Source organism: Nelusetta ayraudi, unplaced genomic scaffold (assembly GCF_046127955.1).
Source record: "Nelusetta ayraudi isolate G7.1 ecotype Tasmania unplaced genomic scaffold, CSIRO-AGI_Nayr_v1 ptg000011l, whole genome shotgun sequence".
Classification (NCBI taxonomy): Eukaryota; Metazoa; Chordata; class Actinopteri; order Tetraodontiformes; family Monacanthidae; genus Nelusetta; species Nelusetta ayraudi.
In genome coordinates, this window is record NW_027466061.1 from 9,262,365 (window position 1) to 9,287,500 (window position 25,136).

At 45.7% G+C, this 25,136-nt stretch overlaps 2 protein-coding genes across 6 annotated transcripts; one reads left to right on the plus strand and one right to left on the minus strand.

Moving 5' to 3' along the window:
- Nucleotides 1–98: 98 nt before the first annotated feature.
- LOC142884750 (CTD small phosphatase-like protein) lies at nucleotides 99–15,693 on the plus strand. Of its 2 annotated transcripts, XM_076020620.1 has the most exons (8): nucleotides 99–843; nucleotides 8,135–8,298; nucleotides 8,410–8,442; nucleotides 9,808–9,909; nucleotides 10,614–10,670; nucleotides 10,994–11,086; nucleotides 11,664–11,849; nucleotides 12,616–15,693. In XM_076020620.1, the coding sequence occupies exons 1-8, from the start codon at nucleotides 768–770 to the stop codon at nucleotides 12,739–12,741; spliced, it is 837 nt and encodes a 278-aa protein (XP_075876735.1). In that variant the 5' UTR covers nucleotides 99–767; the 3' UTR covers nucleotides 12,742–15,693. The 2 variants fall into 2 exon arrangements, with proteins under 2 accessions (XP_075876735.1, XP_075876736.1); XM_076020621.1 differs by lacking the exon at nucleotides 8,410–8,442.
- Nucleotides 15,694–16,395: 702 nt separating this feature from the next.
- On the minus strand, nucleotides 16,396–23,766 carry LOC142884753 (1-phosphatidylinositol 4,5-bisphosphate phosphodiesterase delta-1-like). Of its 4 annotated transcripts, none has more exons than XM_076020631.1 (15): nucleotides 23,574–23,766; nucleotides 22,192–22,350; nucleotides 21,669–21,897; nucleotides 21,343–21,472; nucleotides 21,009–21,237; nucleotides 20,390–20,591; nucleotides 20,081–20,225; nucleotides 19,847–19,999; nucleotides 19,613–19,768; nucleotides 19,371–19,530; nucleotides 18,888–19,004; nucleotides 18,613–18,791; nucleotides 18,384–18,516; nucleotides 17,154–17,303; nucleotides 16,396–17,009 (listed from the first exon to the last, which is right to left on the minus strand). In XM_076020631.1, exons 1-15 carry the CDS (start codon nucleotides 23,602–23,604, stop codon nucleotides 16,918–16,920), a joined length of 2,265 nt encoding a protein of 754 aa, XP_075876746.1. In that variant the 5' UTR covers nucleotides 23,605–23,766; the 3' UTR covers nucleotides 16,396–16,917. The 4 variants fall into 4 exon arrangements, with proteins under 4 accessions (XP_075876746.1, XP_075876745.1, XP_075876744.1 ...); XM_076020630.1 differs by having other exon boundaries at nucleotides 23,571–23,766; XM_076020629.1 differs by lacking the exon at nucleotides 23,574–23,766 and adding an exon at nucleotides 22,537–22,710 and having other exon boundaries at nucleotides 19,371–19,527.
- Nucleotides 23,767–25,136: the final 1,370 nt, after the last annotated feature.

The following is a 25,136-nucleotide window of genomic DNA, read 5'->3' on the forward strand; positions in this document are numbered from 1 at the left end:
TTTTTGTGTGCTAATAATAAAGGGGTGTAATTAGTTGCGGGGCATAATTACAGAGCGATGGAAGCTGCTGAGAAGCCGCGTACAGCCCAGCTGCGTAGGGGTTGAGCAACGTGGTGCGGTTGCGGAGCTGTCGCAGAGTTTGCGCTGCCTGCCTGGCTGAGAGAATCCATCACAGAAACAAACCGCCCCCTCCCATCGAGTGGCCCCGCTCTCGGATGCAACTCAAAATACATAAAGCGTCCATGTTGCACGGGGATTGTCGGGCCAGTAGACATGAACTACAAGTGTTAGCCAACCTTTTACGTCAAACAGCGTGCGTTCGGTGCGTGTTTTCTCGCCACGGACCGTCACCTCTGCGGACTTACAGGCGTTTTCAGCGTTCTTCCCACACCCGGCACCAACATTTTGGACGACTGGAGACGCGCAGCTAGCATAGTTTGCCGAGCCAAGCTACCTGCTAACTTTAGCTAGTTAGCAACTCAGCCGCACTTATTTCGTTATTTTTGATTCGCTCGCACCGCCCGTGCATGTGTCAAAAACGACTTGCCTAGAGTGAGAATGTTTTGCGCACAGCCATAAATGACAGCCATCCTCTGGCCTCCATTCACCATCGTGCTAGCGGGCTTGCTACCAGCGCTGCCACAACAGTTTGGCTGGACGGCTGCTTGGCTTTCCCCTCCTTAAACAGCGAGCTAACAGCAGTTAGCCGGCGCGGTAGTGCAAATAACATTGTGGGGAAACAATCATCAGGAATAACCACCGCCTAAATGGACCACACGTCTATAATAACGCAAGTTTCCAACCCAAAGGAGGAGGAAATAATAGCCTTCAACCAAGAAAAAGGTAAGGAAGAAAAGCCTACGGTAGTGAACTAATACCTTGACGGCTAACTACTTTCCCCCGACTGACGTTAGCATGTAGCTCACGCTAACTAGCTGCGCCAGTAGTTAGAGACACTGATTTCTTTTGCCCATTTGCATTTAGCCAGTTAAAAACGCCATTATTAACACCTACGCGAGTGAGCAACTCCTGACAATCAACAGGTTTATCCGACGACTCTATCGAATAACGTAATTGGACTATTGTAACCTAACTGCTGCTCGTTCCGTATGAGGCGCACTCTCGTTTTAAGAAGTGAGCTCTCATCCAATTAACGTCAAAGGAATTGACTTGAACTGCATCCCTTCTCAACCGTGTTTAATATTTGCAGTTTTACTGCATGCCTTTCGAGCTGGTGTCTGTCCACGTCGCTTAATGAGATGGCCCTTTAAACGAATCACGAACGCGGAGAAGCTTCAAACTTTTCTATAACTGAACGGCAGCTGGGAGGTTTTGTTCCCCTCACTGACGAAGCGAATACGCGGACCGGGGTGAACGAACTCATGTGGACCACGTTACATGCCACACATCGGCAGTATTTGCATCGAAGTTTTATTCCCCGTATATCTGACAGCTCCATTATTGCACTGGTCTCCGTGTAGGATCAGTGTCATTGCCGCGCGCCCCCCCCCGATCTGGTCCAGATGGTTTGTATGGCCTCAGTGATCAGCACGCATTCCCACGTCCCATTATTTATTGTAATCTTTACCCATTAGACACCCACATTTAATTTGACACACGTGAACTGTGATTGCTCTCTGGACTGTAAACAAGTCAATTCAGCCCCGCTGTGCCATCACATTTGTTTATTCCTGTGTTGAGTCAGTGGGAACGACCTGAGTTGGAGATCCAATCTCTTCTCCGGGTCTCGGAGCAGCGAGTGTTCATTGATTCTTGCACCACCAGATGCTCCAACACTTTCCGGGTCACCCGGGCCCAAGGGGTGTGTATGGGTAACCTATCTCAAACCTCAAGCGTCAGACCATTAGTAAGGTGATATTTTCACTCTTTCAAGCCGCAACAATGGAGGCCCCTCGCTGAACGCACAAAGGCAGTCCCTGTGTGTCACTGCAGCGCTGATGCCAAAGTTGGATGTGATGTTGGAGTAGGGAGAGAACCTCTGTAGGTGTGTGGCAGTGTAAGGGCAGTTGGCAGTGCCAATGAACGGCAGTGCAGATTTTCAGATGAATTTGAACTCAATGTTTTGTCCCGGTGATGATGCTAATGTTCTGTCATCAGAGGTGCGGTGCATGGAGCGAAGGGTTTAAAGCGGTGGATTCTGAAGTGGGTCAATAGTGTGCTGGCTGTCTCAAGCTGCCAGCTCTTTGATTCTTCATCATTCTTTGTCAAGGTCCTGATGACTCGTTGATTTCTGTGCTCAGCTTTGAATTTGCTTAAACAGCAACACTTCTGTCACGGAGTCGTGTTTTCTCACAGCTATCCTGCACTCAGGCTCACGCACTGCTGGAGCCCATCCCAGCTGTCATGGCGTGAAGGCGGGGCTATTGGACAAGTGGATGATAAAAGGGCTCAATTTATTTAATAGGTTTAAGGAGAATATGTTTTCACTCAACTTAGGTTTTGTGCTATGAAGTTGTGCACTGTGCATTTCACAGAAGTGCGTTGTGTCAGGAAATGACTGAAGGGTTTGGTTTCAGTTGGTCAACTGAACGGTGACCAAACGTGTTTGCTTGTCTCGCGGAAGCGACAGGGATGTTTTCTGCCTCTTTTCTATCTCTTTCCATTCATTCTGAGGAATCGCTTACACAGACATTCTTCATTTGGGCAAAGTGAAATATTCCCCTCATTACCAAAGATTTTCAGTTGTCCGTTCTCGTTATCCTGGGAAACAGCAACAGCTGTTAGGATGAAGTCACGCGGCCGTGTTTTCCTCATTTGTTAGATTAGCGAGGTTAATGTTGTTATCGCTAGCAACGTTTATTTTGAACTAAGATTTTGAGCTTGCAATAGTTTTCATGTGATGTTAGTTTAATTCATGTCAGGTACGAGTGAATCCCAGTGTGGCACATTAGTCAACACAAGTATATGAATCTCATGAGGTTAGCAAAGCATTTCTTTCACAGTACTGAAATGATTTATCAAGGATTTGCACGCTTCTGATGAAAGTGTTGTTTTGGACTCACTCAGTCAAAAAGCTGTGGTGGGATGATGCACCTTTAAACCAGCCTGTCCCTTGCTATTCATTATTAATAGTTGGATGAATTTAGCCAACTTGTCAGATCCTGATCCCAGTGCACACAGTAACAGTTTGGCGACTCTACTGGGCGTCTTTTATTTCTTTCCCCCTGCACACTGCTGATGATTTTACCTTCCTGATGTGCCGCGAGTGGTTTGACGCGGCGCCCGTCAGCCGGCCGTCCCAGCAGAACTACTCAGGTAGGCTTCCATCACTTGAACAGGCTCCTAACTGTCTGGACAGAAATTGAGCACCTTTGCTCTCGGCACTGCCATGTTGGCTGTCATACGACATGTGTCTGACTCTTCACACCAGCCCGGCTGCCAGGCTGTAGCCTAAATATAGACTCCTTACCCTGCTGGCTGCGGCCTTGCTGACCTCTGGGCCCACCAAAATACTCGCAACAATGCGACAATTCTTTTTTTTCTCCACACATTTAACTTGCAAAACAGCATTTAATTATTTTTTGTGTGAAGAGAGGCCGGTGTTGTCGATTTGGTGTTCAGGACCCACAGGCATTTCTTCACTCTGACCTTTGCAGCAGCAACTGAATGCATCCACGAGATGAACGGGGAGTCTTTACATGCTCCTCTCACTGTCCTCTGTGACAGTCAGTGGAGATTGATTAATTTCGTGTCGGTGTCGTTTCTGCATGGCAGTTGTTGATTGGCTGTAGCTACAACCCCCCACATGTTGAGTCACGTCCTGAGAATTGCTCTTTTAACTTTTCTTTCCTGGAAGGTGCCGTGCAGCTCGGTCATATCTGTGTTTCAGTCCTCGGCCGGTTGTGGATTTATGTAAGTCAGTAGGCGTTTGCCTGTGTGGGTTTTCCTCCCACAGTGCAGACGTGTGCAGGTTAAGTAATTGCTTACGTTTTTGCCGTTGTGCACTTGATTGCGATTGCGAACGGTTGCATCAGGCCTCTGTGATGGGTTTAGATTCTGCACCCCTGAACAAAATCCTTTTAGTTCAAGTTGTTGGAAGGCATTGTTAAAAGGCTTCATTGTGTCTGATCATAACAATTGATTATTTTAGTTCTTCTATACACAGCACAGATGTGGTTTTTTTCATTATTTGTATTTTGTTGGAGATGGATTTGTAGTTGTTGAAACATGAAACAGTACAACAACGTACAACACCTGCTGAATGCCTTGAATTGTGCAAATCTGTGGTGCCACCCATTAACACTGACAAATCCCATTAATGGAATGGATGATGACTGAAAATGCAACCATTACAATTTAGTGGATTGAATCTTTGACTTCTTGGAAGCCACACACGCACAAACCAACAACAAAAAAGGTGCGGGTGGATCGCCGCTGTCTTGAATGCGAGCTGATCATTCAGCTCACATTCTGTCTTCATGGCTCATTCGCACCGGGCCGTCTCATATTTGCAACAAGAGTCAATGGTGCCATCATGTGGAATGTCCCGTAGGAAACGCAGCCCCTCTGCTTGCGTACAACCCTCGCAGTCTGCCAGTGATCTAACTTGTTGTGGAAGGGGGTGTCCCATTTCAAGGGGGTACAATTCACCCACAACCCCATCTGACTCCTAAAGGCCAAGATGTAGGGGAAGGGTGAGGGGGAGTGAGAAATGGGACGCTTGGAAATAAAATAAAAAGAGTCAACTCTTTAACTCTGGGTTATGTGTCCGTCTGCAGTTAGTTGGAGAATGAAATGTTTGGAGTTCAGAGGCCTTGCAGTCGTTACATCTTCACTGTTTCCGAGGCATGAAATCCATTTGTGGTTGAGTTTCACTGCCTGCTGTCTCTTTTTCCTTTAATTTGCTTTCAGTCTTACTTCTATCTGTCAGTATGAGTCGACCCTTGTGTGCTGTAAAGTACTGATAGTTTCCAAGTGCAACTTCTAACCACTCCTCCAAACTTTTGTAGAAGCCTTTATCAACCACTTTATGTCACTGTTTAAAAACGAATCCCAATCCCAAGCAGCAGGTTGCAGGTTTTAAATGATCTTGGATGTTTAAAGTGTCTTGCTTCCAAAAAGTATTCAATGTAATAAACAAATAAAGGTAAAGTTCAAAATTAATTTTAAATGTAATAAATAAAAAAAAACTCCAATCAATCCTTGCATCTTCACTCAGAGCATAGTTGAAGAGATTGCAAGTGTCCTGAGATTCTTGACGCAGTCGGAGTTACAACCACAAACCAGCCAGTGGCTCCAGCACACAACATGCAGTCCTCAAATGTTTTTTTTGGTTTTTTGTTTTGTTTCTCGTTTCCCAGAACGCTAGGAAGTTAGTTTCTTCTATACTGATTTAATAATTCATTGTGTGTGTTGCACTGTATATGAACAGCCTTATCAGAATAAGAATCCATGCACAGTAAGTGGTTATTGATATTGAAAGCCTAGGCATCAAGACCTTCCAAATCAAACAGCGTTTGAGTCTCTCCTGAGTGAACCCAGTTCCCTCCCGCTGTACAGAAACCAGTTCTCCCATTGGTTTTCTGAGAGTCTGAAATTCAGCCCCATCATCCTGATGAGTCACAGGAAGCTGAACTGCCTCTCTGCCTGTTCCCACTTTGGCAGCGATGCTGCACCGAAGTGATGAGACAGAGCCTGGTTAAATAAAGGAAGTTGTTTGGTCCTGATGTGGTGATTTTAATGCTCGAACCAAGCTGACTGTCAGTTTCCTCCATTGGTTGCTATTCAAACAAAAACACAGCCACTGCCTTTCACAATTCGGTCAAATTTCCTCCCTTTGCTCCTTTGCCACGTTATTGTATTTTTTTTAACAGCAGCCTCTAACTACAAGTTCTATCAATTTCTCATGACAGTATTTTTTTAAGGACATTGTTGACATTGTTGCAGTGTTGTGCAAAATTTTACTGTTTGTGTTCATCCAGTCAAGCGTTGGGTTACTTTCAGGACAAATCTGTCAGGAAGCAGGGATGTTCTTGATACATCCAGAGAGGCATCCAGTGTGTAACTCAAGCAGGTTGTTTTGGATGTGATGGAATAGTGTTTCTGTAAGCGAAGATAAATGAGTACGTTCGCCAGCGTTTGCATGCTAGTGGCTCGTTGAGTTTTGCCGCCAAATGCCAGCGAGTAAAGACGGTGCTAAGAAACCAAACATTTATATTTGACACAATGATGTCATTGACCGGTGTTATGATTGGTCCCGTATTATGGCTGCGCTCCCACTATGCAGTTTCTTCCGCTGCCACTCTCTCTGCCTGACTGCTGATCCAGGCGAGCTGGCAGCCTGGCGCCGGTTCTGTCGGCGTCTGTCGCCGCAGCGCGCTGAACCAGTGGCTGCTCGGAACGTTTCCTCATTCTTAAAGTGCACAGGTAAATAAGAGCCGATGGAGGTATTGGCAGCAGTGCCAACAACAACACAATTTTTGGTCATGACTGTGAGCTCCACCCTAAAGATTCTCACAGAGCGCTTTTAAAAAGGTTGTCGGGGACGAAGGGGTTGGCGCTGCTGATGAGATGGGATCTAAATACCCAGCGTGACGTGCCCCAGCCTGAACAGCGGTAATTAATGTGACTGCAAGTCAGTCGCTGAGTGGCGATGACGAGGATCCTTCGCAAAGGCACAGAGCAGTTGTGACTCCTCCTGCCAGTGCACAATCCCCTTTTCCACCATAGGAGGAATATGCTGCGTAAGAGAGCTTCTTGTATTAGTGAAGGTGGATCAGGTGGTTAAAAACTGACTGAGCAAAGGAAGCAGCTGACCCCTACATTTGTGAGGCTGCCACTCTGCATGGAAATGCCTTGTCAGAGACGGAATACCTCATGGATCCTAGAATTCCAACTAAAAACATCCTTTAAACATCCTAAGCCTTCTTCACCTGACGCATTTGAGGTTAAATTTAGGTGTCAAGACGACAATAACTTGACATTTTTGAAAGTGTTTGCCCTCTGCTATTTAAAATCACTCAGTGTGTGTGCACACGTGCATGCGTCTGTGTGTGTGTGTGTGTGTGTGTGGCGGTGGTGGGGCCTAATGGGGGCAGAGGAATGCAGCCTTGTATAGGCTCTGCAGGGTCTGGGGGCCTCCTCCTCCTCTTGTGCGTGTGCAGGCCAGGCTGCTTCAGTCACTCACCTTGCAGCAGGGGAATGGGCGGGGAGCATAAGCCAATAGTTCAAAATGGAGACTTGCGGGCCAATCAGGTTACAGTATCTGCCACTGGGTGGGGAGGGTGGAGCAGGGTGCAGCTACCAACATACGACTATTAATAAATAGCTCAGTGTCTGATTTAGGCACTGCTACCAGAAGCCAATCAAAGTCGCCGTGGCTCTGTGTGACCGATGAAGTCACTCGTCCTGCTGAGGTAGTTTGTGAACGGTGGCTCTGCTGGTCCAGGGTCAGCGGCGGGGGAAAAACTTCTATTAATACTAAGGTGGAAGTATCTCCTGGTTCCCTCCCTGGCTGCAGGGCAGCTGGAGGATGCTGCTAGCAGAGTGGAGCTCCAGTTCATGCACATGTCGTGGAGATGTTTACCTGGATGAAATCATGCCTGTGATTGGCTCAATCCAGTACTTGCAATTATTATTGCAAGTCACATTTTTTTTGCTTTATGTGGGAAAATTGTTTGACATCACCAACTTTGTACCTGCGAACTTAAAGCTAGTAAATAATGTGTTGCTTGATATAATTTGTCAAATCAAAGGAATTGCAGGTATTTATTTATTTTCATAACCACGCTCATAAACCACCATAGGTTCTGATTTGATCAATCTGCATTCCTTGGTGGAAAAAGTTATGTAGACCATCGCCATCTACATGACTTACAGTGAACTGCACCCTCGTGCCAAACAATGGAACTCTGTGTGAAGCCAGCAGCCTCTTGTAAACAGACCGTTAATGCCTCGTAATCTCACTGTCAAGATTTCACCTGTGGTTGCCGCTCTACTGAGCTGCAGCCAACGGGTATCGGTTTGTTCACCACGGCAGATTGACCTGTCAACAACCCCAATTTAATTGTCTGCTGCTGCTGCTGCTGCCATGCTGGATCTTTTCCCAATGGCAAAATCCAGATTTACATATTCACTCCTTCACCCTGCGCTCCTGCTTTTTGTCTTTGGCCAGCGTCCCAGTCGAACAGCAGCCTGAAGAAGCAGAGGAGCCGGAGCATCTTCAGCACCTTCTTCTGCTGCTTCCGCAACTACAATGTGGAGCCACCCTCGGCCAACTCCAACTCCAACACCAGCTCCCTGCCTCCACCTGTGGAGGAGAACGGGTCGCCTCCCAAGGTGCGCTGCAGCCTCCCCCAGTATCGTTCATCTTTCCCTGACGCTCGTCCATCCTCTGAGTCTTTGCCCCTCACTCTCTGTGTGTGTTTGTCTCTTTTTCTTGTTATGTAGTGTGACCAGGTCCAGGTCATCCCTGTCCCTAGTGTATGTATTGCCAGCATTTTGGTTTTGTCCCCCCCACCTCCCCTGTTTTTTGCATGCAGGCTGAGTGGGCTGGCTGCTGGCACTTGCTGTGTGTGTGGGCTTCCATTGCTCCTCAGAGAGCCTCAGAGAGCCTGGAGCGGCGCTGCCACACTGCGGCTCACTCGCAGCCGGTGGCTGTGCTGACTGCGTGTGAGGTGTCTGTTCACGCCTGCGGGTTTACGTGTTGCCTCGGCTGCATGAGTGACACCTGGTGGCCTGCCTGGTGTTCTTTTCTTTGAACTGAACGTGGTGGCACTACCGGTTTAGCAAGTGCAGGAAAACAGTGACTATTAATGACTTCAAGTGGAGGAATCGCTTCATTGCTCCGCTCATCCAAACAGTCCAATGCTGTCGGTGAGCTGAGACGCACTGAAGCTCTGAGGTCTTTAAGCTAGAGGGGCAGCTAATCCATGTGGTCACTCGTGACCGGTGGGGGGGGGGGGGGGGGGTTCCTCATGGGTTGGATCATGGTATGGATCTGGTTTCACTCTGACAAAATTACACTCTAGTAACAGTTGAAAACATTTTCACATTCCTGCTATCAAAGCACTTTGTGCAGATATGTACTCAAAACAAAAATCGTCAGTATTAAGTTAAGAAAAGTCAGCCAGTCAAGTGGAAGCTCCTTTCTGTTTGTTTTTGATACACTATCCAATAAATGATGGCAAACTTAGTGTACATTTTGTCTGAGTGATTTCAGAAGAACTAACACTGCTCTCAAGCAGCAACAGCAGCAGCAGCAGCAGTGCTAATCTTTGCATGGCCTCTGCCTAATGAATATGTGGGAGAAATCTACAGCAGCTCAAGAAGTTTCAAGGTCCAGCGTGTAAAAATTTTCAGGAAGCCCGCCTAGCAATGCGTTTCCTATTTAGGCTACTGTCAGGCGGGCTTCCTGAAAAATGGCGCCGCTCGATGGCAGCTGACTTGGAGGAAGAACCTTAATGCTCCATGTATATATATTTTTTTTTAAAAAGGACCGTTATAAGATAGGAAAACCAAATTTCTTTTATTGTAGTGTAAACACTTTTATTCATGTATTTATAGTTAATATGTTAAGCGTTTTTTTTACACACTGGACCTTTAAGAGTATTTGGAAGTGTTTTTTTGTGTGTGCAGATGACAAAAAAAATAACCCATTGGTTATTACTCAGATGCATGATTTTAACTGTCCTGGCTCATGCGTCATCGCTCCTGGACCTGCTCTGCCCAACTTGGTGATGGTTTCCACTCTGTTCCATGCTGAGGATGTGCATGAAATTATGCTTTTAACTTTCTGTCGCCGTGTTTCTGACAATTTTTTTTGTCACCCCTTCCACTGCCATACAGCCACCAGCCAAATACCTCCTACCAGAGATGATCATATCCGACTATGGAAAGAAGTGTGTGGTGATCGATTTGGATGAGACGCTTGTCCACAGCTCGTTCAAGGTGAGAGTGGCTTTCAAAGCTTTGAGTAGAAAAAAATGGTAAATGGACTGCATTTATATCGCGCTTTTCCAGCACCTTCACGGTACCACAAAGCACTTTACAAAGGCCTCTCATTCACCCATTCACACACACATTCATACACCAATGGGTGGTTGCTGCCATGCAAGGCGCTGCCTATCCCCATTGGGAGCAATTTAGGGTTAAGTGTCTTGCCCAAGGACACAACGACGGACGAGGATGGAGCGGGATTTGAACCGCCAACCTTTGGGTCATTGGACAACTCGCATTGTGAAAAGAAAGTCATTATGAACTGAAAGTTCCTGCGTAGTCATTCATCAGCACGGTGTTTAATATATACATATATATCCATAGTAAACTGTCTTGATATGTAATGAATGAAATAATGTGCAGGAAGTGGAAGGAAGTGCTTCAGATGTGTTGAATTGCTGTGTGCTCATGGCAGCAGAGGGCGGATGGAAACATTGCTTTCAGATTTTGTTCAAGTGCTTAATTGTTTCTCCTGAACTTGAACTGGCATTGATATTAAAAAAAAACCAAAACCCTAATAACGTCATAACAACCTAATGGATCTAAGCTGCATCTACTAAATTGTTTAATGTCACTAGAGGGACCTCTGCTGTGTCATTGCAGTATTACACCAGCGAATTAAACCAAACAAATGACTGTGTTAATTGTTCTTACAGCCCATCAGCAACGCTGATTTCATTGTTCCAGTGGAGATTGATGGCATCGTTCATCAGGTACAGTATTGCACACGTCCGATGCGTATGACTGTTTTATTCACTTTTTCTGAAATTTGCAGCTAAAGTTTCCAAGAGAGCCCAGAGAGACTGGCTGTGATCCACTTCAAGTAATCCAGGATAGGCTGTGTGTATCATAAATGGCCTATTCATGGTTACTTGCACTGGGTGGCAGCTGCTGGACCAACACAAGACAACACTTTCATACGCAGCTAATGTGTTTTTTGCATCTCTCCTGATCGCCTCGCACTCCTTGTAGTATTTGAGTGGCACGCGTGTGTGTCTCATCAGTCCTCTGCCGCTTCCTGCTGTGGCTTTTGCAGGTGTACGTGCTGAAACGACCCCACGTGGATGAGTTCCTCCAGAAGATGGGGGAGCTCTTTGAATGTGTTCTCTTCACCGCCAGTCTTGCCAAGGTGCGTTCACACGCGACCCAGGTTTCCCATTCGCTCTTTTTGGCTCTAATGTAAAAAGATAAACTGGTCAACATTTCAATTGACATCAAACTACGGTAATTTCCTTGATCTTGCATGTTTGTGGCTCTTCCTGTCACTCTCCAGTCAGACGCCACAGGGTGCTGCTCTTTCTTTCTCTTGCGCTGAACTTTCATGCATCTTCTCCTTTACATTCTCAGTCTTTTTCCCATAATGCTCGGGTAAGTTTACCAGTGTAGAAGATTAGTGTTGGAGCTTGACCATGTAGTAGCACCAGAGGTTCTTCGTGCTGAGTTGAATGTCTGCTGTCAGTGGTGCTTTTTTTTGTCCTCTAGAGTTTGCACTGAGACCAGCGAACACATCAACAAAGAATTAGGCGCCTTGCTTTGTTTTGCTATATTTGTTAGTATTAGTAAGTTGTTGTACTTGCTGCACAACCCCACAGATTAGCCAACCAATAAACATTTAAATGTTGTGTTGGCACCGCTGTTCATGTGCAGGATGTGTGTCATATTTCTATTTTTAATGTTGTGTATTTTTGTGTGTGTGTCTGGGACAGTATGCAGACCCCGTTGCGGACCTGTTGGACCAGTGGGGGGTGTTTCGTGCGCGGCTCTTCAGAGAATCCTGCGTTTTTCACAGAGGGAACTACGTGAAAGACCTCAGCCGGCTGGGACGAGAGCTCCACAACGTCATCATCGTCGACAACTCACCCGCTTCCTACATTTTCCACCCCGAAAACGCTGTGAGTTTTTTTTTATGATGCCGATTTGCAGATGTGGCAGCCCTCCTGTGTGTTTGTGTTAGGAATTTACATTGTTTGCCACCTTCATAAATAGTGCCTATGGATATTTCATCAAATTGTTCTGCATTCCATATAAATAAATAAATAAATAAATAAATAGAAATAAATAAAGCATTCTCAATACTCATGGTATTGAGTGACATCACCTGCCACACTCAAACACCAGGTGGCGGTATAACCAAAATCTAACACCATGTTTGACGGCAGAAAAAAATGTAAATGGCCAGACAACATAAGTAACTCCAGAGGGAGTCAATGTGGGAGTTACTCCTGAATATTGTACCGGTATGTAAAGTCAGTTAGTTATCTGATGCTGTAGGATTTGGTCATGTACAGTTTTCTGGTGGCCTGCCTGGTGTTCTTTTCTGCTGGACAATTCAAGTTAAAATTGAGTGTTTCTACCGTGTGACTGCTGTTGCTGCAGGAGATAAAGTTCCCCATACAGACGTCACACTCAAAAAGATGATGTCATACAAATAACACAAAAAACATTATACTATATAAATATAAGCAGTTAAACAAAGTTTTCAGGTTTTTCCAGAGGTTCCAGTTTCAGTGATGTGCGATAATGCAGGCAGAAATTCTGCTTAGAATAGCAGGAGAAAGTGTGGATAAGGTCATAATTATTGGAACTAGCAGCCTTGGTGGCGCTGAATCCAGAACCGCTGGTCGTGAAGAAGAATTAACGTGGCGCCGTGTGTCTCAGGTTCCGGTCCAGTCCTGGTTTGACGACATGAATGACACAGAGCTGCTGGACCTGCTGCCTTTCTTCGAGGGACTGAGTAAAGAGAAGGAGGTTTATGGCGTCCTGCAGAACCTGAGAGGCAGGTAGCAGGATGAAAGCGCTGCACCCCCCCACCCCACCGCCGAGCTGCCCGCCCCCTCCGCCCTCCTCCTCCTCCTCCTCCCACACCACCACCTCGGCCCCCCCCCTTCTACAGCCACAACTCTCGGACTCAGGCACATCCTCCCTCAGCCGCCCCCTCTTGTCTCTGCCCCAAGAGGGGGCCCTGGAGTCTCACTGTGGACAAAAAGAGAAAAAAAAAAAAAAAAAAAAAAACCCTCACGTTGGCCCGTCTCCGCTCTCATCTCCTGGTGACTGGCTGCCGACCGAGTGGCATCAGACAAACAAGTGTGAAACACTAAAGATCCCAGGAGCACTGTGCTGGACAGGAACCGCAGCAGGAAGTCTACAGAGGATCCAAAAGTTGAAAATATTGGTGACAAAACAAACAAACAAAAGCTAAGAGGAATGAACTCTGGTCTTTATTTTTAAAACAACCAACATTTGTGCTTGTTTTTAAAACCAAAAAAAAGAGAAAAATCCGAAACGTCTGGTGGCAAACACAAGAATCTGAAAAAAAAAAAAAAAAAGGTTTTGTCCTTGTTCTGTTGCTATGCAGGCAGTTTCTGCTAGTAGAAAGGACTGTGATTCCCTTTTCTTACTGAATGAAGAAGTGCCTTGTGTGAATGTTGTTTATATATGGGGAGATATTTTGTACATGGCATAATTTCCAGAGTACTTTTCACACAATATGCTTTAAAGTTGACACACAAGCATCTGGACGTTCAAAGAGTTTTACTTTTGGTTTTTAAAACGCTGGATAAACCCTCCCCCCTCCCCCCCGAGTATGGTTGTGCCATTATATAGATGTGACTTTTGATTCTTTCTGCTTTTAATACGTAGAATTAGGTCATTTGTTTAAGGCAAAGGAGTATGTTTGCAATTGTGTACCCCCCAGACTCCCACCTGCGAGTACCACTCTTTGCATTTTTATTGTTTTGATCTGAACGCTCTGAACAGATAAAGTTGTGCCATTTTATTTTTTTTGTCTCTCTCTCTTATCCCCCTCCTCCCCCTTTAGCTCATTTTATTATTTGCCAAATAAGGACTATATATATATTTTTAACAGGCTTCATATCTTTAAGGTTCAGCTGTAAACGTTAAACCATTAGTAGTGAGTATAGCATTATAGGTTTTTATTCTTTTCGACAAATAGCTGTCGCTTCCTACGTTGTTAATGTTTTGAGCTCTTTGTTCATCATGTGCTTCTTGTTTTGTTGTTTTTTTTTCTTCAAGCCCACATTTTCTTGTTTCTTTGGCGACTCCGGTGTCGCAAAGGTGTCCCTGCTGTTGTGCTCTGGGGATCTGACAGTCAAAGGTCTAGTGCCATGTTTTGCTTTGTTCTTATTATTTAATTTCTTAAACACTCAACTTAGTTTTAGTGTCAGGTGGGACCAGGACGGGTTTAAACCAATCCCGCCTCTCTATCCCGACGCTGCTGGTAACGGCCAGGCCTCGTCTCCTCTGCTGACAGGTTCTGTTTGCCTTCCCAGACTATTAGTTGTTTTTATTTGATTTGATTCAGACAAACTGCTCTTCACCTCAGTGCCTACGACGTCTTGAGAGGAGCCACACAAACCGAATGCTGCAACACTCGCTGCCATTGCAATAACCTTTTCCTGGGGGAGTTTTTGCTTTGGGTGCCTGGACACATCCAGTCAGTGCAGGCTGATTTTCCACACCGGCTGTCACAACACGACACGTGATGGTTCCTTTATTATTTTTAGAATTTAAATATGATTTTTTTTTTTTTTTTTTTTTTCCCCCCCTCCTTTCATCCAGAATTGAAACACTGAAGCGACTTGGACTTGAACATTGTTTAGTCTCTTTCAGCAGCCAGACAACCTTGTATGATGACGTTGATGACGAAGATCTCCATAGTTCTCCACAGTCTCTGTCCTCTGTCGTCAGTTTGAAAGTGTTCAAGGCAAAGCGACACCCTCCACATCTCCGTAGAGGAGTGGGTGTGGACAGCGACTGGACGGAACACTACAGCTGAGGGCCTAGAGCACCTCAGCACGGCGGCATTCATGCCTTACTCCCCGTGGCCACTTCCAACTTCTTTGGTTTTTCCTTCCCTGCCGTCATCCCGACTGTCGCTCAAGCGTCCTGGGGATTTTCGGTTGCGAAGCGGCAGAGGAACTCTCCCAACTTCCTCCACCTGATTCATTTGCTTGTCATCTTGGAAAAGATTGACACTACATCATTATTATTATTATTATTATCATTATTATAATTATTTTAATTACTTCTTTTTTCCCTCTGTTTAAAAGCTTCCATCAGGCCTCTGGAAATCTTCCCTCGCATCAAGCATTTGTTTTAGTGGTTTCAGTGCAGAGCTTTTGTATTTGACTGGAAGCATTTGGGTGACCTCAATGATTTACCTTTCTCTCCAGATGTTCTTTGTATTCTTGTGATATTTTTCTACCTACCTTTTGTCAGTATTTGGGTTTAAAAAGTTGCATATTAACCCGTCGTATCCAGCTTCTTTTTTTTTTCTTCCCCCTTCTCAGATCTGTAATGTTCCTCTCTTGCGTCTGGTGAGGGTTCAGTCGGGTCTCGTCTCTGCTGTCAGGGGGACAGTGTGGGTGGGTGTGTGCGTGTGCAGACACCACGTGTTTGCGCTTCCTCACAGTTTTTTCATTGTGTATCACCTCACTCATGTTCACGAGAGCATGTTTTTGTTCTGTTTGTTTTTTTTTTTCGTTATTGATCTAACACCAAAGTTCTAAAACGCTTGATTTCTAATCACAACTTATTTTACTTGTCTAAACAAAGACACTTACACACTTGTCAGCTTATTTTGATAATTGGCTGTATTTTATTTTTTTTGTTCCCGTTTTTTCTGTTTTCAAAAGCCTAATTTAAATGACTCTGACATGACTTGTTTTTTTTAATCGTTCAGATGTTTGACGTGAGACATAAACTAAGGCCAAAGATCATCACTGCAGCTGGGTGTGACTGAGGTTTCCACCGTCTGTCTCCACGAGCCCTGAGAGAGAATGTTACCGTTCTGTTTGTTCAGTGGGAGTATTTTACAGTGAACATCTTGAGTTATTCTGTCATTTCCTTTCAGAAAATGTCATAATAAAGCACATTTTTTTAATGGACAGGATGTCTTTTTCTTGTGCATTAACAAGTTTGGGACATCAAAACAAGGATCAACATCAGCGTGACATTCCTCCAATGGAATTTGCCAATTAAAAAAAAACAAAAAACATTTGCGAAGAGACGCCAAAGTCCTTTCACCTTGGAGAACGGTGACAGACACCGTGTGCACAACGGGCGTGTCCATCCAAAGTTTACTCATAGTATAGTCATAGCAGCACTCTGCTGCTGAGTTCTGGAGTGGTTCAGAGGTAAAACAGGTTGAAGTAGTGCCGCTTGTTTGATCGCCTCACATGAGATGAAACAGCGACCTGCTAGATTGATCTGGCGTGGCCTTTGATACCATTTGAAAATATTTTTGATCATTTTGATGTAAGGGATGAACAGGATGAATTAAGATTTGAGAAATCTTAAAAACCTTATCAGCCCAGCCTGCCAATTTCTACTGTTGTACGAATGTAAAGTTAATTTGATGACTCCTGAGTCACTTATTTTAAACACTTATTTTAAGAAGAAAGAGTCAAGACAGGTAAAGGCGTTCAAAACTTTTATCTTCATCTTGATTATGAAATTAAAAAAAGTGTTGATGACATGAATAATAATCACACGATGACGTAATAGTGATGAAGTAACTGATGAGGATAAAGACAAAGCACATTTTGCTTTTGAAAACTTGACTTTCTTTGGAATTCATGTTTGCTTGAATAAAAAGATTAAACTAGACGACACGTTTTATAAAAAAAAAAAAAAAAAAAAAAAATCTATGCTTGTGAACCGACCATGGTAAAACACTAGTGCAACTCATGCAAACTGTTTTAAACGGTTTGCATGAAAACAAAAAAATCCATGGGACGTGACTCTTGCAAAGCGCTAAAAAGCCCGGTGGAGTGCGTGTGTGTGTGTGTCTGTGTTTGTCTTGTGGAGGGGGGGTAAACTACTGGAGTAAAGCCAATAAGTTAATCATGAACTACAACTACAGAGCAATAAAAAGACTAACACATCTGACTAAGACCAGCTTGAGCAAAGCTGTGAAGCTGTGAGTTTCCTGCCGGAGTCTCACTCAGCATCCTCGACCATGATGTGAACAAAGAGTCCGGCTGAGGGCAGGACGTCACCGTTCTTGTTGAGCAGAGGAACGTGTCTGTATCCTGTGGTGGAGCAAAGAGTAAACAATTATCATTAGTAGTAGTGGTAGTCTTTGAACTGACATCTCTGTGTGGGTTTATTCCTTTACAAAAAGTATTGCACTGCTCATTAAATCTTAACCGTCCGCTACCAGCCGCCAAGCATACCCATGTTTAGGCTGCTGAATGGAATGGTGTACTGTGCGATGAACTCGTTATTGGAGGTGGAGTCGTGGTCTTCGATGACAAAGCGGACAACGGCGAGCTCCGGGACGTACACGTCGAACTGGAAGTTTTCGTTCCACGATGGGTTGAAGCCTTTGACCAGGACAAAAAAACATAACAAAACATGGCCTCAGTTATTTCCCACCATTCCAGAATGTACTAATATTGACTCGTGTGCTACGCTTAAGTACATATGAGGTATTTGTACTCGGTTTATGTACATTTTGTGCTACTTTGAACCTCGCCTGCGGGGACAAATGTGAAGCCAACTATCACGTGTGAACAGTTTTTCAGAGAAGGTGGTTCTCTTTCAAGTTTCAAACAACAAGGCCAAAATTTACTTGTACTGCATTAGGGATTTTAATTTATAGGCAGGTTTAAACGTGGCAGCCTTGTTTCATTCCACTCATTTGGCCTGGAGGACACCAAATGATGGCCCGAGGCTTGAACAAGGGTTAAAAAAAACTCATGCAAATGGAATGCCTTTTTTTTCCAAGCAGATGAATTCCTAAGAGAACCAGCAGATATTTGTAAAAACTCAAACTCCCTTCAATCGCACGGTCCTCATAACTTAAAGGACCTTGTCAAAAAAAAACCTCACTGTATAATTCAGATGAATAACATATTAAAACTAAGACTAGCCATGCCGTCATTAATCTAGGAGGTGCCCTCTGTGACAACACAAAGATTTCCAGAACCATGTTTTAGCACACACTTTCTGGAAAGCAGAACAAGCAACACACATTTACTTACAACACACACTTGGTGTGTTGCAAGTAAACTTACAACACATTATCATTGTTAAGTAAAGTATTGTAGCAGAACTGGACCTATGGGTAACACATTTGCTTTAATCCCTGTGATGTGGCTGGGTGGATGCTCCAGTCTGTGACATTCAGTGGACCAGGAGAGATATTTTTGCAACAGGCTGCTCAAACTTTGCACCGGACTCTGACGCACCGAGGCCTCCTGGAGGCCTTCTGCTGGTCCAGACTTGTTGCACCACTCAAAATGGCCCTTGAGTGCTACACAGACACTCAAACAGCTGAAACATGTCAAAACAGGTCACAACCCCATAGTTGTATTTGTAAAGAGTTGAAAACAATCACGACTAAGTGCCATCAGTAACAACTGAAGGAAAAAACAAAAACAAATACAAAGGAAAGTAAATACCGTTGTTTTCAATAGCATTGGTCTGTTTCTCAGCGACGTCTGCCGGCACTCCGTACACTTGGACTTTAACCAGTGGGTCCACAATGGAGGATTTTTTATCGTTGACTTTGGGGAGCTGCTGCGCAGATATGACCTGTCGGCAGATAATAACAGTAGTAGTTATGTAACCCTTTAGCCTATTAAGGCAGAACAGAGAATAGAGAGAGTGACTTGGATCACAAAGCCGCACCATGATGTGCATCGTCTTGTGCTGCAGCCAGTCTCCTCGAGTCAGGGTGATGGGGTCAAACTCCGTCCGGGGGTCCCTCATGAAGGCCGGCTTCAGGATGTAGCCGCTCTTCCCATTCACCAGGAATCTGCCCTGGTTCACGTCCATATCTGAGCAGTGTGTCTGGAAGTTCAAGGCCACTAAAAAAAAAAGACACGAAAAGCATGACTGTGATGGTGACGTAGAGGCAGTGTGTCTGTCGTTCTTATTAAAGGCTCATTCAATGCATGACGTACCAATCTGGCAGCCAGCGTTCCACAGCGGAACTGGGCTGTAGTTGGAGGAGTCGGCCCTGGAGCCCGCTGGGTAGATACGACTCAGCTTCTCCACGTTGTGGTGGATAAAGGCGTTAGCTGTGGAGTGATGCAGCGGATCAGTCGGCTTCTGATTGTAGACGCAGTAGGCAACACTAAGCAGTACGTGTAGAGACAACTACAATTTGTGTTTAATCAAAACTTTTGTTCCCATTTTACTGAAATAACAGTTTGTTCCCTGAGATTATTCAAATATGTAACATGCAGAGTTTGGCTATTTCAGGTATACAGTAATCACAAGGTTGGTACTGCACATTTTGGGTGAGACGAGGGCTCAGAATTGTTCACGTGGCTCCAGACACGTTTTGCTTGTCAGCGTTCCCTTTAATGAGTAACTTGCACGGGGGACACATTGACAGGAGCTTCGGGAGGCTCCTGCTCGGGGACGTGTGACGTCTCGCTCACCAGACTCCTCCGCCAGCTTCACAGCCTTTCCCTCCTTGTAGGAGGACATCTCGTAGAAGCTCAGGTTCTTCTTGGCATCCTCAAAGCCGTTGAAGTGGACGCTCTTGCAGTACACCACCATGTCCGACAGCTCTTTGGCCAGCTTCAGCTTCTTCTTCTGCTGCCGCTCGATGAGGAGGGAGTCAAATTTAGCAAGAGCACTGAATCAGTTGAAGCTCAAATCTCCCTGACGAGACTCTCACTTTGCGCTCCTTCGGCTCCTCGTCGTTCTCATTGTCGCTGCCCGACTCGTCCTCCTCCGTCACGTCTGTGTCCTCGCCGGCGGCCGCCTCCTCGGCAAAGCTAACCTCCAGTTTGTTTAATCTCTTGCCTTTTATCAGGACCCTTCCTCTGAGCTCCTGCAAGGTGGCACACACGCTTAAGCTGGCATCTTCACATCTACAAAGGCTTTTCGAAGAGGCTGTCCGCACACAAACCTCTGGAGATGGGAAATCTGTCGGCATGGTGTCCCCGAGCGGGGAAGTGAGGAGTGCGCTTCCCAGGATGGAGCTCATGTGGTGCGCCATGGTTTTCTGCTGCTCCACACTGCAGTGGTTCTCCAAGGAGAGGATTACTGGATAGTCAGAAGTCTGTGGGCGTGCACAAAAAAACAAAAACAGTTTTAAAAAAAAAATGAGGAGGAGGAGAATGCTGACTGCTGCAACACGCACCTTGAAGGCATACTCCTTGATGGCTGCAATCACATCTTTGAAGAGGATCTTAGAAGTGAGTGTGTAGCCGTGGTAGATGATGGGCTCGTCATCCGGTCCATCCCAGCAGTCCAGCTCCACGCAGCGGCAGCCCTTCAGCAGAGCCCTGGGAGAGACCAGAACTCAGACACTCAATATTTACTGAAACAGTGGATCCCTTTGCAAATGACACATGGCTCCCATCAACTGGCAGCAAGAAACAAAAGTTCAATCGCACCCAGATGATTCTTAATTCTCTGAATGACTGAAAGCATTTATTTATTTTTTTACTTGACATAAGCCTCAGTGCTGCTGGGCCCTTTGAGCTGATCCTCCAGGAGATAGGTGTTGTGCGAGGAGGAGATGAAGTAGTGGCTGAGTGGTCGGCTCATGTCCTGGTACAGATCCTTGTGGCCGCTGTTGAGGATCATGGCGTCTTGCTGGTGCAAGAACATGAGGAAGCCATCTTTGGAGAGCAGCTTCTTTGACTTGGCTGAAAGAGTGACACACACACACACACACACACACACACACACACACACACACACACACACACACACACACACACACACACACACACACACACCAAAGTGCAAAGTGAGCGAGCGTGGCTGAAGACCTCACAGTCCCTCGCGGTTTTTACGTTGTGGGTGTGTGTGGGTGTGTTAGTTTATTGCCATTTATTGTTTTATGCTGGAGACTGTCCTTATCTCCTAATGTCAATTTGCTTCACACACAATGGGTGTTCACACACACGTACAACAGGAACAGCTAAAGTCGAGTCGGGGGTGGACTGTCCGAACAAAAAAAAGATTTCCCAGATTTTCCAAACCCATGCTACCATGATGCTGTCCATCTTCTTGGGACAGATAAACCAGCTTGAACCATGAACTGCTCCTCAGGCACTGACCGTTTTCATCCGGCTCGCAACCCTCAATGATCTTGAGCGCGTTGACGAGCGAGGCTTTCTCCCGCTGCTCCTTCATCAAGAACTCCACCAGGTTCTCGGCGCTCATGAAGCCTGTGGTTTTGGCATACTCTCCGTAGATCACGTCGATTTCCTGCCGATGGGTGAGCAGGTCGTAGAAATGCTCGATCTCTTTCCCCGACAGGAACCCGGATTTGGATTTGTCACATTTCTGTTTTAAGAGAGTGTCTGGTGAGAACCGGTCGGGCCATTGTTGGTCTAAAATGGCTTAATCTGGAGAGGCGGGGAGAAGGGGAGGCATCCCTATTGGTGTCACCTGAAAGAGCATCTCTGTGTAGACATCATCCACCTCAATGTTGATAATGCGCATGAAGTTCTTCATTTCCGACTGGCTAAGCTTGTCATCTTTGTCCTTGTCCGCCTTCTTCAGGCAGGTGTATAACCAACTGAGAAGTTCTTGATGCAAGGAACAAATGCCGTGCTTGTTCAAAAGGGTCTTCTATCCGTGTGACTACGGCTGTGGCAGTATTGGAGGGAGTGAGCAGGACTTCCCACCTCAGCAAAGTTTAATGCAGTCTGATCCCCTAACGGTAATTCATTTATTCATTTATGCATGTAACAACTTACTTATAAAAAGGATACTGCTCCGTTTTCTGCATTTGGTTCAGGCTGTTCATGGTGGAGACCAGCTTCTGCAGGCTACTCACCCATCGCTTGGCCTCCTCGTCAGAACTGGCAATCAGGTCCAGGTTCTTGCGGCGGCCCTTGAAGACGATGGTGAAGCAGCGACACTCCACCTGCTCTTCCGTGTTCTTTTTCAGTCCCTCAGACTGACGGCCAACACGGACTGCTGAGATGTTATCAAGCGAAACTGAGGACAAATGGCAAATATAATTTCACTGTGGGACACTGCCAGTCAAGGGAGTTGTGTTGCACAAAATAGAGACATAGACCCACTCTCAAGGCAAAGTTTATACTTTGTCTTAAGGACAGTCATGGTGCAGATGTGCATTGGGAGTGTCTGCACAACAAAACACATACTGATAAATACCACGACAACTGGATCAATAGTCTTATCAGAAGGGGCTTCAACAAGGAGAGTTGTCAGGTGCGCTCCAAAACGAGAAGAAAAAAATAGGACTACCAACTCTGGGACAGCACTCACAGGTCTGGTTGGTCTTGAACAGCTTCTTCGACTCGTGCCACATGGTCTTGCAGTCCTCCTGGAGTTTGAAGAAGCGCGTCTTCTTCCAGGAGCTGGAGCGAACCTTGAGCAGGTCTCCCCCTTTGAGCAGGAACTGGAGGTCCGGGTCACCCTCCATACCTGAGGTAAAATAAATAAAATAAAAAGTTTGCACATAACCAACTCGACCTCGCATTCAGCCCACTTGAATCCTTGTTGTCTGCACGTGGCCGCCTCAGAAAGGCGAATCTAAACAGGCAAACCCTTGCCATTGCACCACAAAGTTTCACAACCTCCGTGGCGGAGGATCCTGCAGCGCAGCCCTACCGAAGATCTTTGCGTTCGTTTGGATCATCTTCTGAGATCTGCCACGGTCTCGCAGTTCCTGCGATTCGCTGAGTTGCGTTCGTGTTTGAAGACATGACATGATGCCCCCCGGGAGCTGAACCTCAACGCAGTGTGTTCTCAAGACGTCGTGGCGAAGGCGGACGTGTGCGTTGCGTGCGTGTATGTGTGTGGGGAGAGAGAGAGCGAGAGGTGGAGGGCGTGGCGCAGCCTAGTGGTGGTCAGCTGATCGCCAGGTAAGACTCGGACACGGAGGTGTTGCGAGTGTTCATTCTGTTAAGACTGCGGTGCTGAGACTGTAGACTGACTAAAGTCTTAGTTCTTACAGCGGTCACACTTGTCAGACTGTTTGGTACCCTGACGTAGCCATGCTGTCACTAATTGTTAATTCGGAAAGGACTGTATCGGACTATTAAATATGGCTAAAGCTAAACAAAAAGTACTGTTGAGACGTTAGAAACGGACGCGGCTCGACTCTCGATCTCCATCTAGCGGCAAATTCACATTATTGCTATGTGCTGTGATTTCGAGAGGGAAGGCTCCCCCTCTCGGTCTCGCTCTTTCTACAACACTGAACTGCTGAGAAACTGCTCTAAAAGAAATATACCTTTAAGAAAGGCGGACATAAGATTCGAAGTTCGATTGGGATTAGGACTCCCGACAGTCAAACGCTAATTTTCACTGTCAACACCGAGGCTTTTACGGAAGCTTTGGCTGGGACGCTTGTGTGTGTTTGCAACAAGGTGAAACTGAGCAGGATCAGAAGGACCACACCTTCCGAATACCAACAATTTAAACAGTCAGTGTGAATAGACACCTTTTTTCCCCAGAGGCGACCAAACGCAGACTATTACTTGATATAAAGTGCTAGATTTTAACGCATTATCGACTTAGTTGTGCACGTTGCCTTGGCTTGAGAAATACTGGAAACGGCGTCATTCCACACAGGGGCAAGCGAGACTTGTGAAAAAACAAACAAGGAAAAAAAAAAAACGAATAACAAGCGCGTTTCTCACCACCTTGGTTCGTTTGGGTTCTATTCGTCTCCATCCTCGCTGAGAAAAGTTGAAAGACGTCCGTCTGTCTTCTCCACGCAGCTGCGCCTCGTTTGTCCTTGTCTCACTTGATGCACGGCGTCAGATAGAGTTGTCCTCTTGTTCCATGTGCGGCATTAAAAGCGAGGTAAGGTGGGGGGGAGCGGCGGCGAAACAACTTGTATGAGTGGTTAAATGAAAGGGACGCAGAGGCGGCGACGCAGGTGGCTTTCTCTGTACTGGCAGTCCAAAGCGTGTCAGCACTCCGGCAGCCTCGCACACCGGTTTGACAAGCCTGACATGCACGCGCAGCGCTGCTGATGTCACAACAGGGTATGGTTGTTACAACTCAACAGGTCATGGCATCCACTGTGCGGCTGGTCAACCCACCCGTCACTTAACTGCTCGCATGCACAACATTATATAAAGCAGGCCGAACATCTGCAGTCAATTAGTCTATGTTTTTTTTTTTTTTTTTTTTAATATAAATAAGGCTCATTAAAAAAAAGAAAAAAGTCTTGATAATTCTGTTTTGGTGCAGGAAGGGAGTGTTCGACTGAAGGGGGAGCTAAAAGCAAAAGCATTTGGATGCTTTAAAGATGCGTTCGTGTTTTTCAATGTGGAAATTTCCTGTCACTTTATGAGTAATCTGATGAAGTGTTGGATTTCTTTTTGTTCCTGATGTGAGTACAAGGTAAACATGATGGAGGAGACTGAATGGCAGAGTTGGCTGACTGCCCGTCTGTCAAGTTGACCCTATGTTTGAGCATATTTGTTACACCTAATGCAACAGGAGAAGTTTTTTTTTTTGCTCTTTCTCTTTTCATGCACAGCTGAGCCTTGGTGGGATAATAGTGCTGCAATCACAGGGGCGTTGGGCTCTCGTGGCCCTCAGCACTTCTCTTTCAGGCCTGGCTTATCGTCAGCGCACTGTCAGCATCAGGATGAGCGAACTTTAATGCACCATCGGGGAGAGCTTCCGGGCAAAGGCTGACCCCTTCCAAAATCCACCAGGTTCAGGCAAAACAGACTCGCATGTTTCCTTAAATCTCACGGATTGTCTTTAGCTCACTTTCACCATGCTGGCTGCATGTGGTTGCATGAGAGGAGTGGATTGTTGAATAGACACTGCACACGTGTTTCCGTTGACTTTAGACAGGAGACGGGCCTTTTTCAGTCGTATTCCTTCCTTAAAGTAACATCCACAGGGGAACGTGTGTGTCCCTCCCCACCCCCACCCCCTGCACCAACTGAAAGTCTATTTTATCCAAATGCCTGGTTTGCAGCGGGTAAAGCCATTGCATCTGTAAATTGTCATCAAATCTCACCTCTGCCTGTATTGCTTATGTTTGTTGTACTTTTCTGTGCATCTTGGGAAAATTCCCATGGCTACATTGTGTCAGTGGTTTGTGAAAAAGAAACTTGGCCATCAGTGAACCGTGGTTCTTGTCCGTTGGGCCGGCCTTTACTTCTGTATAATAAATAAAGTATAATAAAGTAAAAATTGAAAACCTAGTTGAACTGCATAATGAATGCCGGTGTCTCTTT